The sequence below is a fragment of the Miniopterus schreibersii genome (genome assembly GCF_964146895.1).
Source record: "Miniopterus schreibersii genome assembly, chromosome: 5".
Classification (NCBI taxonomy): domain Eukaryota; kingdom Metazoa; phylum Chordata; class Mammalia; order Chiroptera; family Miniopteridae; genus Miniopterus; species Miniopterus schreibersii.
In genome coordinates, this window is record NC_138106.1 from 35,419,371 (window position 1) to 35,432,937 (window position 13,567).

The following is a 13,567-nucleotide window of genomic DNA, read 5'->3' on the forward strand; positions in this document are numbered from 1 at the left end:
CAGTGCACCAGAGGTTCTGCTAACACAGCTATGAGTCCAAGTCCCAAAAGAAAACAAATTCCCTTACGTCAGGGTGATGGCAATGTCAGCTTGATGGTGATTAGAATTGGTGACCAGCCACTACTACCCCCTGCCCCTGTGGCCCAGTGATGAGTTTGAGGAAATTGAGACTCTGGTGTTAAATGCTGCAAAAAGAGAAAAAAATCTGACTGAACAAATGGCTGTCAAATTAACAATGCATGACCTGCAGCCCTGGTGTGAGGTCAGTGCCACATGCTAGAGTCCAACGGCTCACCACGTGGACTGGGCAGGACGCAAATCATCTCTGCCCTTTTGCATCTACCCCTTAAGATACCAGAGTGAACCCTGAAAATGGTTCACTGAATTAACTGAGGCATTCAAAAGAAACTGAATTCCTAAACTCAGACCGGGGGAAGTTGGTGGAACATTAACACCTGCATTCCCCCTTACCTCTGTCCTCTTTTTACTTGCAAATCCATTGTCCATGCCACAATCAGAATCATCTTTCTAGTCTTTTTCAGAATTATCTTTCTAAAAGGTAAATCTGATCATGTAACTTACCTGTTCAAAAGCCCCGCGGTGGCACCTCACTCATCCTGCAGCGCCAGGCTCTCCATACTTGACCCTGACCACTGCCGCCCGTGTGCCCCTCTGCCCCCCCCCCCCCCAGTTCACATGCTCTTGGACCCAGGAGCGTTTGCTGGGGAAGTGTTTGTCTTCTAGGACACTGCCAGCACCTTGACTGCAGGGACTGGACTGTATTGTATTCTCAGAATAAAGCACAAACTGGGTACCCAATGAATATCTGAAAAATTGAATCTTGCTATTTGCTACTGAGACTGCTTCATTCTCTGCACGGGGTGTGAAAGTGAATGAGGGAGAAAAATCACAACAGCAGCACTAAGGGGGAGGCACAACGGCCATGTATTAGGGACGTGCCTGGAGGAGCCTCAGACACGGACGCGCTGGCTGCTACGAGAACAACAGTTTAATGACTGATGTCCTTTCGATCATCGTTATGTCTGAAGTGTAACGGATTCAGCCTTTTAGACTTAGCGTACCAGTTCTTCAGAAACACATTTTCTTTTTTAGAATAGTCTTAGATTTACAGAAAAATTGCAAAATAGTATAGAGTTCCCCTATACTCCACACCCAGTTCCCATGGTTATTGACAGCTTACACTAATTACTATGGTACATTTGTTACAGTTAGTGAATCAATTTTGATATGTTATTTTTATTATTTAAAAAATTATTACTATTAAATAAAGTACAGACTTTAGTTAGGTTCCTCACTTTTTATCTAATGTGCCTTCCCCCCACCAGGGTCCCATCAGGATATCATATTACATTTAGTTGTCATGACTTCCACTCCTCTTGGCTGTGACCATTTCTCAGCCTTTCCTGGTTTTCAGTGGCCTTGACTCTTTGAGGAATATTGTTCAGGTATTTTATAGCATGTCTGTCAGTTGATATTTATCTGATGTTTTTCTCATGATTGGACTGAAGTTATGGTTTTGGGGGGCAAGACCAGAGAAGTAAAGTGCCATTTTCATCACATCACATCAAGGGTACGTACTATCTGCATGACTTAACGTTGACCATGATCACCTGGCTGAGGTAGTGTGTGTTAGTTTTCTCCACTGTGAAGTCATTCTTTCTCTCTCCCTCCCCATACTGTACCCTTTGGAACAAAATCAGTATATGCAGCCCGCATGTAAGAATGGGGAAGTTTTGTTCCACCTCCTTGAGGGCTAAGCATCTACATAAATAACTTGGATTATTATTGATATGGTTGAATCAATTTTGATATGTTATTTTTATTATTTAAAAAATTATTACATGCAGAAATAATTTTCTGCATGTGAAATTAGTTTCCTCTCCCCTATTTATTTATTTATTTATTTATTTATTCCATCATTTATTTATATCAGTTTGAATTAATGGAGATCTATTTTATACTTTGGATTGTAATCCAATAGTACACTATTTATTTTGATGCTCAAATTGTTCCAGCTTTGGCCATGGGAAGGTCTTTCAATTGCCTCCTATGTTCCATCATTGAGGGGTTTGTTTTTGTTTTTTTGTTTGTTTTTTAAAGATATGTTTTTTATTGATTTCAGAGAGAGGGAGGGAGAGGGAGAGAGAGATAGAAACATCAATGATGAGAGAGTCATTGATCAGCTGCCTCCTGCACATCCCCTATTGGGGAGTGAACCCGCAATCCAGACATGTACCCTGACTGGGAATCAAACCGTGACCTCCAGGTTCATGGGTCAAAGCTCAACCACTGAGCCATGCCAGCTGGGCTGGTTTGTTTTGTTTTTAGCAGTTCCTTACTTTTTAGCATTGTAAGATGCTCTAGGGTCACCTTGTATATTTCCTGCCCCAGTTCTAGAATCAGCCATATCGCCAAAGAACCTGGGTCTCTTTTATTGGAGAATGGTGTTAGAAACCGAGATCTGGAACGTTAGGTGTGCTCATTGATACTGGTGTCTCATTGCTTCTCGGCCTCTCTACTGTCCAAGTAAGGAGATACATGTGTCTATACCAACCTGTGTATATACATATATCTTGGAATATTTCTATATGTATAAAGTATCAGTTTTGACAACAAAGTCATTACTCTTCAGTGGATAAAAATTTCTCTAACACACAGGATATTTAATCTTAAACCTAGAATTCTACTTCAAACCAAAAGAAGAATAGATGGGCTTTGGGGATATTTTTTTTAAAATTGATTTTAGAGAGAGGGGAAGAGGGAGAGAGACAGAGACAGAGACAGAGACAGAGACAGAGACAGAGAGGTTGCCTCCCATGTGTACCCCAACAAGGGATTAAACCTGCAACCTGGATATGTGCCCTGATCGGAAATCAAACCCAAGACCTTTTGGGTATATATTTCTCCACCAGTGGCTGTATTTCTCTGCCCAAAGCCACAGCCTTTACCAGTGGCCTTTCTTACAGTCACAGCTTTATCACTTCCTGGGTCCCCTTTGCCTTTCAGGATTAGGGGTGGTAACTGATCCCTGTTTCTTGCTAGCCCCAGGGCACTTCACCATTCCTGTTGGGTTCCCCAAAGCCTGCCCATGCCTTTGTAAAAACTGACTATATCAAACTACCTAAAAATAGGTGAATCAGATTCTCAAAAGGATCTATGACTCAAAAGAGGTGAAAAAGCCATTCAAGCAGAGGTACGTACAAAGTGATGTGGATATTAGTGGAAGGCACACAACCCATAACTCTGCTGGCTTCACAGAAGAGTGCTCCCCTCAAAATGCAAATCCGATCAAGTTATTCCCCTGCTTAAATTCTGTAGTGACTTCCTACTGTTCTTAGACTAAAGGCCAAACTCCTTAATATCACCCACAAAGCCCACCTTATCTCTCCCTCTCTAATCTTACCCCAAACACTCTTTGTTTGTTCTCTGCACTCCAGCTACCCTGTCCCTTGGGTTCTGCACTTGTGCCAGGCTCCCTCCAGCCCTGCGACCTCTGCACCTGCTATTCCTTCTGACTGGAAAGGACTCCCCCTCTTCTCTACTCATTCTGTTCCTTCTGACTGGAAAGGACCCCCATCTTCTCTCATTATCTAGGACTTGGTTCAAATCACCCCCAGTCCAGGTCAAGTTCCTCTGCCATATACCTGATAGGATCTTGAATCCCAACTCTGGAGCACTTATCTCACCTTGGAACACATTTTTGTGTTTTGTGTTTAGCCTCTCCCACTAAACTGTAAATTGCCTGGGGGATGGAACCATGTCTATTTCTGTTCACTGCTGTGTCCTCAGCACAGTGCATGATACATTAGAGATGCTCATAGGGATGTATACAGAAATGAATGACTGAAGGTGATAGTTGAGTCAGACTGTAAAGAGTCAGTTTTCCAGGAGTCTAAGAGGCCACCTGAGAGCTCAAGAACTAGTTAACCATCTCAGTATATCCTATATCGACTTTCTTACGCAACAGGCAAAGGCCCTCGATGCCTCCTTCCCAACCCCAGGATGAAAATAACCCATCAAGATTACCTTTCTGTCAGGGGTGAGGACCAGCTCTAACTGGTTGTAAAACTCCTTGGGTCTGGGCAGCTGGCACTCCTTTGTTGTTTCCAGGAATGCCTCAATGTCGTTCAGTGCAGCGTCAACACCCTCTCGCGACTGGCACTTGTCTACAGCTTGGGAAGCCAAGAGGTAGATTCCAGCTTCACACCACTGGCTGACCTTTTGAAAAGAAACACAGTGCCCTGTGCAGTTAGCATGGCCACAACAGTCCTCAGGAGGTCTGAGCTCCTCTGGGTCTACCAGGACTCCAAGACACTGGGAAATTGTCAAGGGACAGGATCAAGTTGAGAGGTCTAACCACTGTAAATACAACCGAGAGGTGGACAAACCCAAGATAATTTTACATCTGTCCACTTCTCAGGGAAGCCACCCAATCAATGAAATGAATCGTGTAAACATTATTCTGTTTTCTACTCACAGTAATTACTACCCTCCAGGAGGAGAAAGTGAAGCATTTCTAAGTTTGGTCTAATTATAGAGACATGTAACCAATGATTAGGTCTAACTACAGAGAAATGTAATCAATGACTTTTCGGGTTGACCTTCTAGGCCACTTGTCTTGCCTCCTAATTGGTTACAAGAGCACAGGGTCATGAATAAGGCATCAGACCCAGCCCCTACATGCCTTCCTGAAGGAGGGACTGTCCTTTTAACAAAAACACCACTTTTCTCTGCCCACATTTGCACTTATTGTCATTTGTCTTTCCCAGGAAGACATCCAAGGATAAAAAGTTCTGTAACTCAGAACAGCAATAATGTCTTTATTTTTCCCCTAAATTATCTACATTGAATGCGTACTACTTTTAGAATAACAAAAAACAATGAAGATATTTAAAGATTAATGATTACCACTGTGTGGGGATGAGAAGGGAAGTGGAATGCATAGGTGTCCATCAGTAACTTTTTTCCTCCTCTTTCCTACATTTTTGGATTTTCAAAATAATATGAAATCATGCTTTAATATATACTGTGAAGACTTTGTCTTGAAACATCATGCCTAGATCTGCAGGAAACATTAAGCTGGGGCCTTCTGCAGAGTCACAGTGGCTGCATGCTCTCCCGGAAACACACACACACCCTCCGCACCTCAGCATTAGGCTTGTCTCTACAGCAGATACGGAGCGAGGGAAACAGTAGCTGATCCTGCAGAGAGCTCAGCACACAGAGCAGGCTGCTCACCAGGTCCTCCTGAGCCTCTTGCTTCTGGAACAGCTGTATTTCATTGACCTTAAAAATCTCTTTGGCAATGGGATGGTGTAAACAGCCTGGGTAGGTGCCCCCAGCCATCAGAGAGAAAGGGCTATAGGAATGGAGCTCACCAACTCATGGCCATGAGCCACATGCTGTCTAGGAAGAGTTGACAGAGAAGGCTCCAGAGATCACTGCCCCTGTTGACTGGGCACTTTCCCAAGAGATCACTGCCAAAGGGTACCAGAGGCCAAACTCCCTCCCTCCCTATGATCCCTCTGCACACACAACATTGCTATCTGGTCTAAGGAGCCTGGGGTTTGGAATTTGGCAGTCCTGACTTCAAATCTGCAATCCCCTATTTACTCCATGTGTGGTCTTGGGCTGTCACTTATCCCAGGGTTTCTCAGTGCGTTCCTGTAACACCTGCACCAGAATCACCTGGACACTTGATGAAAACACTGACTCCTTGGCATCATCTCAGACTTACTGAATCTCAGTCTCCAGAATGGCACACCAGGGAATCTGCAATACAGCAAGCTCACCTGGCAATTCTCATCCACTAAATGTTGCAACCCACTGACTTAACCAGGTTGAATATCAGTTTCTCACTCTATAAAATGAGATTAAATAGATGACATAGTTATGCTCCCAGTAGGAACATAGTAGGTGCTCAATAAATGGTAGGAGTGTATAATCGTTATTATAACTTAAGCTTCTCCAAAGGGATTCACAATCCGATGCTTTCAGGTGAGAAGAAGCACTTTGCAAATATAGTTCTTGGTCTCCATATACCTGAAGGGGGTGGGGAGGAGTCCCACAGGGCCAAGCCAAAACACTCTTTAAGTCTGGGTCCGCACAGAGGGAAATGGACTTAGTTCATTCTAATAGGATGTGGTGGGATAGCTGAGCACTTTTGACCTTCAGCGCCTCTATGACCTAGAATCTGCAGCTTTTAATGCCTTTTGAGCACTGTTTCACATGAAGTTCTTTATCTTCTCAGCAACCATGTGGGGCAGGGAGGTCAGGTATGATTAAAGCTGCTTTACAGAAAATTTTGCAGACACATGGTCACAGCTTTGTTTTGCTCACCTTGTCCAGCTGTCTATGCAACTCCAAAGACTTTCCTAAAATGTCATATTTTTTCTTGTTTTCATTGATAAAGTGATCGCAGAGGTGCCTCAGCTCCACACACTTGGGTCTGATAGAGTCTGCTGCATAGTGGTGGCTTTGGATGAGCTGGTCCCCAATTATCGCAAGCAGCTGGGCTTTTTCCAAGGGCTCCTGCAAAGTGAACATGCACAGCCAAGCATCACAGCCAGGGCATGGTGAGGCAGATGCCTGCCTGACACTGTGTGCTCTAATCCTAGAGGGAGGCTAGGGAGATGCTGATTCAGGTTTTAGGCTGAGAGTGTAGGGCTGGGGAACCTAGGCAAGCTCTTCCTTTCGCAAAAAGTGTGGCCTAGTCCAGGGTCATCTGCACTCTGGAGAAGAGCAAGTCATTCATTCAAGCATTCATTGAGTTCTGGGGTAGGCACCAAGGATACAGTGTCAACAAGTCAGAAATTTTCAGCCTACTGGAGAACTCACATATTAAATTATACAAATAATTAAATTATTACAATGTGGAAAGTTCTAGGGCAGAAGTGTTATACTGCACAGAATAGGAGGCTCTGGATTCCACTGTCAACTAAATGGCAAAGGGAAAAAGACAGACGTGTGGCCCTGAGGAGAGCTGGGAGTGAGGTGAAGTTAAGGAAAGGTAAAGATCTGGTTTGGACCACTCTATGGGGGAGTCATGAAGACTTAAGAAATATGTTCATATAAACACCTTCCTGCAACCACAAGCTTGCCATCTGCGCAGACCTGGCGTCTTCTCAGCAACCACATCTCCTCCCTCTGTCTGCATGGCTTGCTTTGTTCTAACCACACGTGCCATGTTTTTCTGTTTTTGATCCTCACATGTTAGTGAGGTTGACCGTGTGTCAAGCACTCTCCAGGTACTGAGGATTCAGTGGTAAACATAGCAAGCAAAACCCCCTGACATCATGAAGCTTACATTTTAATAGGAAACACAAACAATAAACAAATGTCGATTAAATATTATCTTCGATAGTGATGAGTGCCGTGAAGAAAGATTAAACAGGGAGTGGAGGGCAAGAAGTGCTGGTGGAGCAGTTGCTATTTTAAATGGGATGGTGGGAGAAGGGCTCACTGAGAAGAGCTAGCTGAGTTGTGCTGAAGAGTTAACACTGTAGGCCCGAGAAGACTATCCCGAGAAAGGCCTGCCTGCAAGGTGGCACCTAGGAATGTCAGGAGGGCTCCTACCATCCCCATGGAGAATGGCCTACCATGCCTAAACTGTGAAAACCACAGGCTTTATGCTGAAGCCCTGCTTTCTTTCTGTGAATCTGGATTCTGGTATATGCCAGGCAGAGGCTACCTACATGACCAGCTCCCAATAAAAACCCTGAGCACTGAGCAGTGAGCTTCCCTGGTAGACAACATTTTACAACGTTGTCACAATGCACTGCGAGGGGCATTAAGTGAATCCTGAGGGACACCACAGGAAGAAGACTTTTGGAAGCTTGCACCTGGTATCCTCCAGAGTTCCCCCATGTACTTTTTCCCTTTGCTGACTTTGCCTGGTGTCCTTTCACTGTAATAAATTATAACCACAAGTGTGATTATATGCTGAGTGCTACGTGTCCTCATAGCAAATCTTCAAATCTGGGTGTGGTCCTGGGAACCCTGGAAACAGAACCCAAGACCCGAAGTGAGGACAGGCCATGCAGTACTTGGCCGGAAGTTTGGGGCAAGTTTGACGTGTTCAGGTAATAGGAGGCAGGCACTGTGGCTGGAGCAGAGGAGTAAGCAGGAAAGGCGTAGGAGGTGTATGCAATCAGTGAGTGAAGGGAGGGACCGGACGGGGGAGGTCCCTGCTGCCACTGTGAGCACTTTGGCTTTTATTCACCGTGACATGGAAAGTACTGGAGGTTTTGAGGAGAGGTCTTCATTCATAAGAAGCAAAGCAGGGAGACCAGTTAGGAGCTACTGCAGTTATCTGGGTAAAGGATGTGGTTTAAACAGGGCTGGCAACCAAACTAGCTCCTGCCTCAGTGCCTTCCCCAGGATGCTCCTCCCATGGCCACTCAGGTCTAACGTCTCAGTTCACCTCCTGGCAGGCCCTTCTCTGACTGCTGTTTCTAAAGCCACTCCCGGCAACTCCCCCCACCCAGGCCCTCTCCCTCACTTTGTTTTCATTTTCTAACAACTCTCACCTCTATCTGAAAGTATTTTTGTTTACTTCAATGTATGATTTCTCCCTCCTTTACCCACTCCCACCAATATGTAAACTCTATGAGGGCATTTAGTAGTAGGCATCCCATAAATATTTCACCAATATAATGAATGAATGAACGGATGAATGAACCAGTGCACTAGATGATGCAGTCATCTACTTGGCTGGAATTGTGTAAAATGACACTGACCTGAGAGTCACCGCAGATGACTGCCACCTTCCCAGAGTCTCCAGGAGCAGAGAGATCATACGCACCCTTGCATACCACAGGGAGCATCCAGTCTGCCACATCTGCCCTAGCTTAACTTTTTATAGTAACACAAGGAGTCATGATGACCCCAGGTGATGACAACTGGCCCCTCTCTTAGCTTACAGTGATTCATGGTTTTAACCATCTCTAACCCCCACCCCCTATACAGCCAGTCATTCACCAAGCCCTGCAGAGCCCACACCCTTCTTAATACCTTTTGAATTCTGAGCCCTTCTCTACCAACTTCTTGTCATTATTTGTCCAGGCCTTTATGCTTTCCGACCGGATAGCTGCCTCTTTGCTCTCCTGCAGGCTGTCCTTCAAACCATGCTCCACACTGCTGACAAAGCAGCAATTCCAATGTTTATCACGCCTACATCACTCCCATGCTTCCAGTCCTTTCTCGCTTCCTACGGTCTTCAGGAGAAAGTTCAAACTCCTGAGCAATGCATGCCTCCTCTTCCTCCACTTCCCTCACCCCCATCCTCTGCTGTAACCAGACTAATGACCCATTTGTAGTTCCCCAAATAGCCAGGCAGCTTCAGGCCTCCAAGCCTTCTCTGCGTGCTCTCTCTTCCTAGAAAGCCCATCCTTCCCTCTCCACCCCTGCCGCCGACTGCTCCACCTCCCACCTCCCACCTCCCACAGCACCCATGCTCCTCTGGAGCTAAATCTATATCACCCTTCACAGTTCATCTTCTCCAGCAAACATTCTCTAACTGCACCATTTTATTCTGACACCCCTGCTCTGTGCTCCCATAGTACCCTGTGCCTTTCTTGACCCGAGCACACACTTCACTATACTGTGATCACATACCTATTGTCCTCACTATGCACAGACCCCGGTAGGCACAAGCCAGCTCTTCTTCAACTTAAAACAGTACACGGCACAAATTAGGTACTTAAAAATAAATAATCGTTGTGCAAAACACAAAGGAGTAATGATATACAAATCAAGCAGTGGCTATTTAAGAGAACTCAGGGATTAATGCCCAGTGTGCTTGTTCTGAACAACAAAGGCCCAGATGCACTGGTTACCGTCCCTGAAGGGAGGTTAGGATGCGAATTCCTCAAGCTGTAATTTTGAATTGTGTGGCTCACTGCTGTGCCCTCAGAACTTAGAACAGTGCTTGGCATGGCAGGATATCAGTAAATATTTGCAGAATGAATGAGACACTCTTCCTGGGACTGCTCAGCCACTGCACGTTGAACCTGGGCGACATTCTGCAGCACAGAACTGACTCCACTACCTCTATGATGTCAATGGCAACAGCTAACATTCAGTGAGACCTGAGTACCTGCCAGGCACTGTTCTGAACGCTTACACTGTTTCTTTTACTCTTCACAACAAGCCCTTCACCACAGGTGCTGCTTTACAAAAGGAGTGAAGGCACAATGGCCCAAGGTGACCCAGGTAGGAAGGAGAAGGTCCAGGCTTCACACTCAGGCAGCCTGGCTCCAGAACCCGGCTCCGACCACCACGCACAGACAGATGCCACACTTGTGCTGCCTAAGCTTAGAGGCCTCATTTGGTTGATGAAACCTGTCTGACTTTAGTCAATATAGAAGCATGAAAGCTTGGCAACAAAATATCTGTTGACTTTTTTTTTTTAAGTTTAGCTGCCTAATTTATTAAGAATAGCACCAGCTTTCTGGGAACAGGGAACTACATCATCACAGGATATTTCACAAGAGCCCTAAGGTGATCACAGCTTACCCTTCACTTGCATGTGGCATCTCACCCTTCCAAACTGCTCTTACAACATTTGAGATTTGGGAGGTAAGCTGTGAGTAGTGGGTGAAAATGGATCTTGGGAAAAGATCCATAAATATAAATTAGGAGCTACAGCTGGATGGCTGGACAATCACTCTACTGAAATGAATGGATAATAATAGCTTCTGAGTTCTGACCACCTACTATGTTCCAGGTACTTACTAAGTCCTTATTATACCACTAAGGCATTTTGTCTTCACAAGGCCTCTGTGAGGTGGGAATTATTATTATCCATTTTTCAGGCGAGGGGATATGTTCAGAAAGGCTAAGAAACTTTACTAGGGCCCTAGGGTTGTACAGCGGGTAGTTGTCAGATCTGAGCTTTTTGAGTCTGGTTCTGTCTGACTCCACAGCCTGTGTTACCACCTTCCAGCCCACTTGGCCTCCCACACGTGCTCTGAATAATGGCTGTGTAACCACAACTATCAAATCCTTCAGAGAACTTACAAAGAACTTTACTGTAAAACCTCCAAACCATAGCTTATGTTTTAGACTAGACAGCTTCTGTTCATGTTAAATAGGCAATAAAACCTAAGTAAAAAAGAAATAGAAAGAAATGGCTGAAATCTGGTGCCTGATCACAAGCCTTTCAGAAGGCTGGGTAGTCAAATTGCAATATGTAATTCAAAAATCTTTACTATAATAACAGCTTATATTTCTCCCAAGGACTCTACTGCTATGAAGGGTGAAAGATGAGACTGTCTACGCTGGAAGAAAGTGGTGAAAAACAGTGATGCTGCTGTATCAGGGAACCCAAATGGACCCAGAGACGATGGCATATGATGGAATGTATGTCTGGGGAAGTGGGCAAGGTGAAACAAGAAGGGTAGAAAGTTAATGGCTATTGAAATTGAGCAGTAGATATATGGGAATTCATTTACTAGTCAATCTACTCTTGCATGTGTTTGAAAATTTACACACACACACACACACACAGAGTCATGCCCCTCTAGTAGAATATGTCCCTGGGAGGTTAATAATCTGGGTTCCATACCTTCTTGCACATAGTAGTGTAACTGCTGGCCCCTGGCCTTGTGGGGAGAGGTCAAGCCTGAAATTGGGTTGGTTCTCCCTGCCCTGTCCTGGTCTGTTTCTGGCTAGTTCATCACCCAAGGCCCCAGCATGCCTCCCAGCCAAAAACTTGGCAGCAAGTTCTGCTTTTAGAAGTAGGAGAGTAGCTTGCCCGGCCGGGCGTGGCTCAGCGGTTGAGCATCGACCTGGGATCCAGGTGATCGGGGTTCGGTTCCTGGTCAGGGCACATGCCCGGTTGTGGGCTTGAAAGATGACTCTCTCATCATTGATGTTTCTGTCTCTCTCTCTCCCTCTCCTTTCCTCTCTCTGAAATTAATAAAGATATATATATATAAATAAATAAAAAGAAGTAGGAGACGTGGCTGAAATCACTGTTTCTCAAAATAAAATATGAACACTCAAAGTACTGCTAAACCCTCAAGCAGGAACAAGATATAAGAGCAGGCTCAATTAGCATACAACCAGGATGTGGCAGTGAGCTGGCTCCGAGTTACCCTTGAGGATGATATCACTACCCAGAATTAGGAAGTTACTAACAAACCAGAAATCAGTATGTGGCCATGCCAGGGGTAAGTTGACTCCTGAGCACTGAGTGAAGGACAAACCCTAAGCAAGTTTCAACAGATTCTAGCCGGATATCACCTTGTTCCTTTAACACTTTGCAGAATAAATGGAAAGATTAGCCAAGCCCTTATCATCTGAAGAAGAAATGCCTCTTAGAAAACTGAGCACCTGGCTATGAGAAGATAGCTTTATTCAGTTCACCTAAAGACAGAGGAATCAACCTACTGCATCCTTTAGAAAACAAGTTAAAAAAGGGTAAGCAAGACACAAGATGGGTAAAAGCAACCTGCCTGGGCTCATCAGCAGTGGGTTAGTCCAGCTGGCTCAGGAACTCTGTCAATGAAAGATGGGTCATGGGTTCACAGAGTATTCCTATGTCCCACAACCACAGGCTGTGCCCCTAGCCCTAGTCAGCCGTCTTTAAACTATGTACCAAGGATCCCAGGTCCAAGGAGGTGGGCAGAAGAGAGAATGTGGATGCAGTCATGCCGATCCCTCCCCACTATTTAAAACACAATGCAATGGCTTCCCGTACCACTGAGAATGAAATCCAATCCCTACAGCCTTGCTCCAAGCAGGCTTACTCTGCTCCAGCCGCTCCAGCCGCATTCCTTGAGCTCACTAACCTCATTCCTGCCTCAAGACCTGGCACTGGACAAGGCAGCTCTCTTCCTTGAATGCTACTATCCAAATCTTTGTATGGCTATCCAGCTCTCAGTTCAAAGGTCACCTTCTTAGAGAGGCCTTCCCTGACTACCCCAGTCACTTTCTTTGCTAGCCTGTCATCTTCTTCATGCCACTTATCACTATCAGGTATTAGTATTTATTTGATTACTTTGTCCATTTCTAGACTCTCTCCAGTAGAATGTGAGCTCCATGAAAGCAGGGTCTTGACTGTCTGGTTCACCATCATAATCACACAACCTGGGGCAAGGAATACCTGCTGATGAATGAACGCCTTCCTGGTAGGTCAATAGCTACCTTCATGGTAGCTATAAACACATTTTTCAAACCAAAAATAAAGGTACTAGGCTTGATGAGGCATATTTTTCTAATATATAAATGTGCATAAGTGAAAATACATAGTATCTATATTTTATAAGGAGTTCTTTTGAAAAAAACACCACTAAAATTACATAAAATTGGGACTATATTGGAGAAACTAAAACATATGAGATACATGAAATTGTATCCTTTCATTGTTTGATACATGTTTCTGATGACTGCCTTCAGCACCAAAGTGTTTAGCTGTCAGTGACCATTAATAACAGAAGAGCTGCTCACCAGGGAAGGATGGGATTCCTGAGTGAAAGTCGGTGTACAGGTGGACCTGGGTTTTCACACAGGTGCAGAAAGTCCTCCAGCTCAGAGTCCACAA

The 13,567-nt window shown here is 44.9% G+C and overlaps 1 protein-coding gene across 2 annotated transcripts in view; it reads right to left on the bottom strand.

Moving 5' to 3' along the window:
* MCF2L2 (MCF.2 cell line derived transforming sequence-like 2) overlaps positions 1-13,567 on the bottom strand; it is a 168,865-nt gene that overhangs the window by 94,926 nt on the left and 60,372 nt on the right. For both annotated transcript variants that reach the window (XM_081139235.1, XM_081139236.1), the window contains exons 11-12: positions 6,361-6,552; positions 4,048-4,239 (exon numbers count right to left, since the gene is read on the bottom strand). In XM_081139235.1, coding sequence (XP_080995361.1) covers positions 4,048-4,239; positions 6,361-6,552 — 384 coding nt within the window. The remainder of the gene's footprint in view (positions 1-4,047; positions 4,240-6,360; positions 6,553-13,567) is intronic.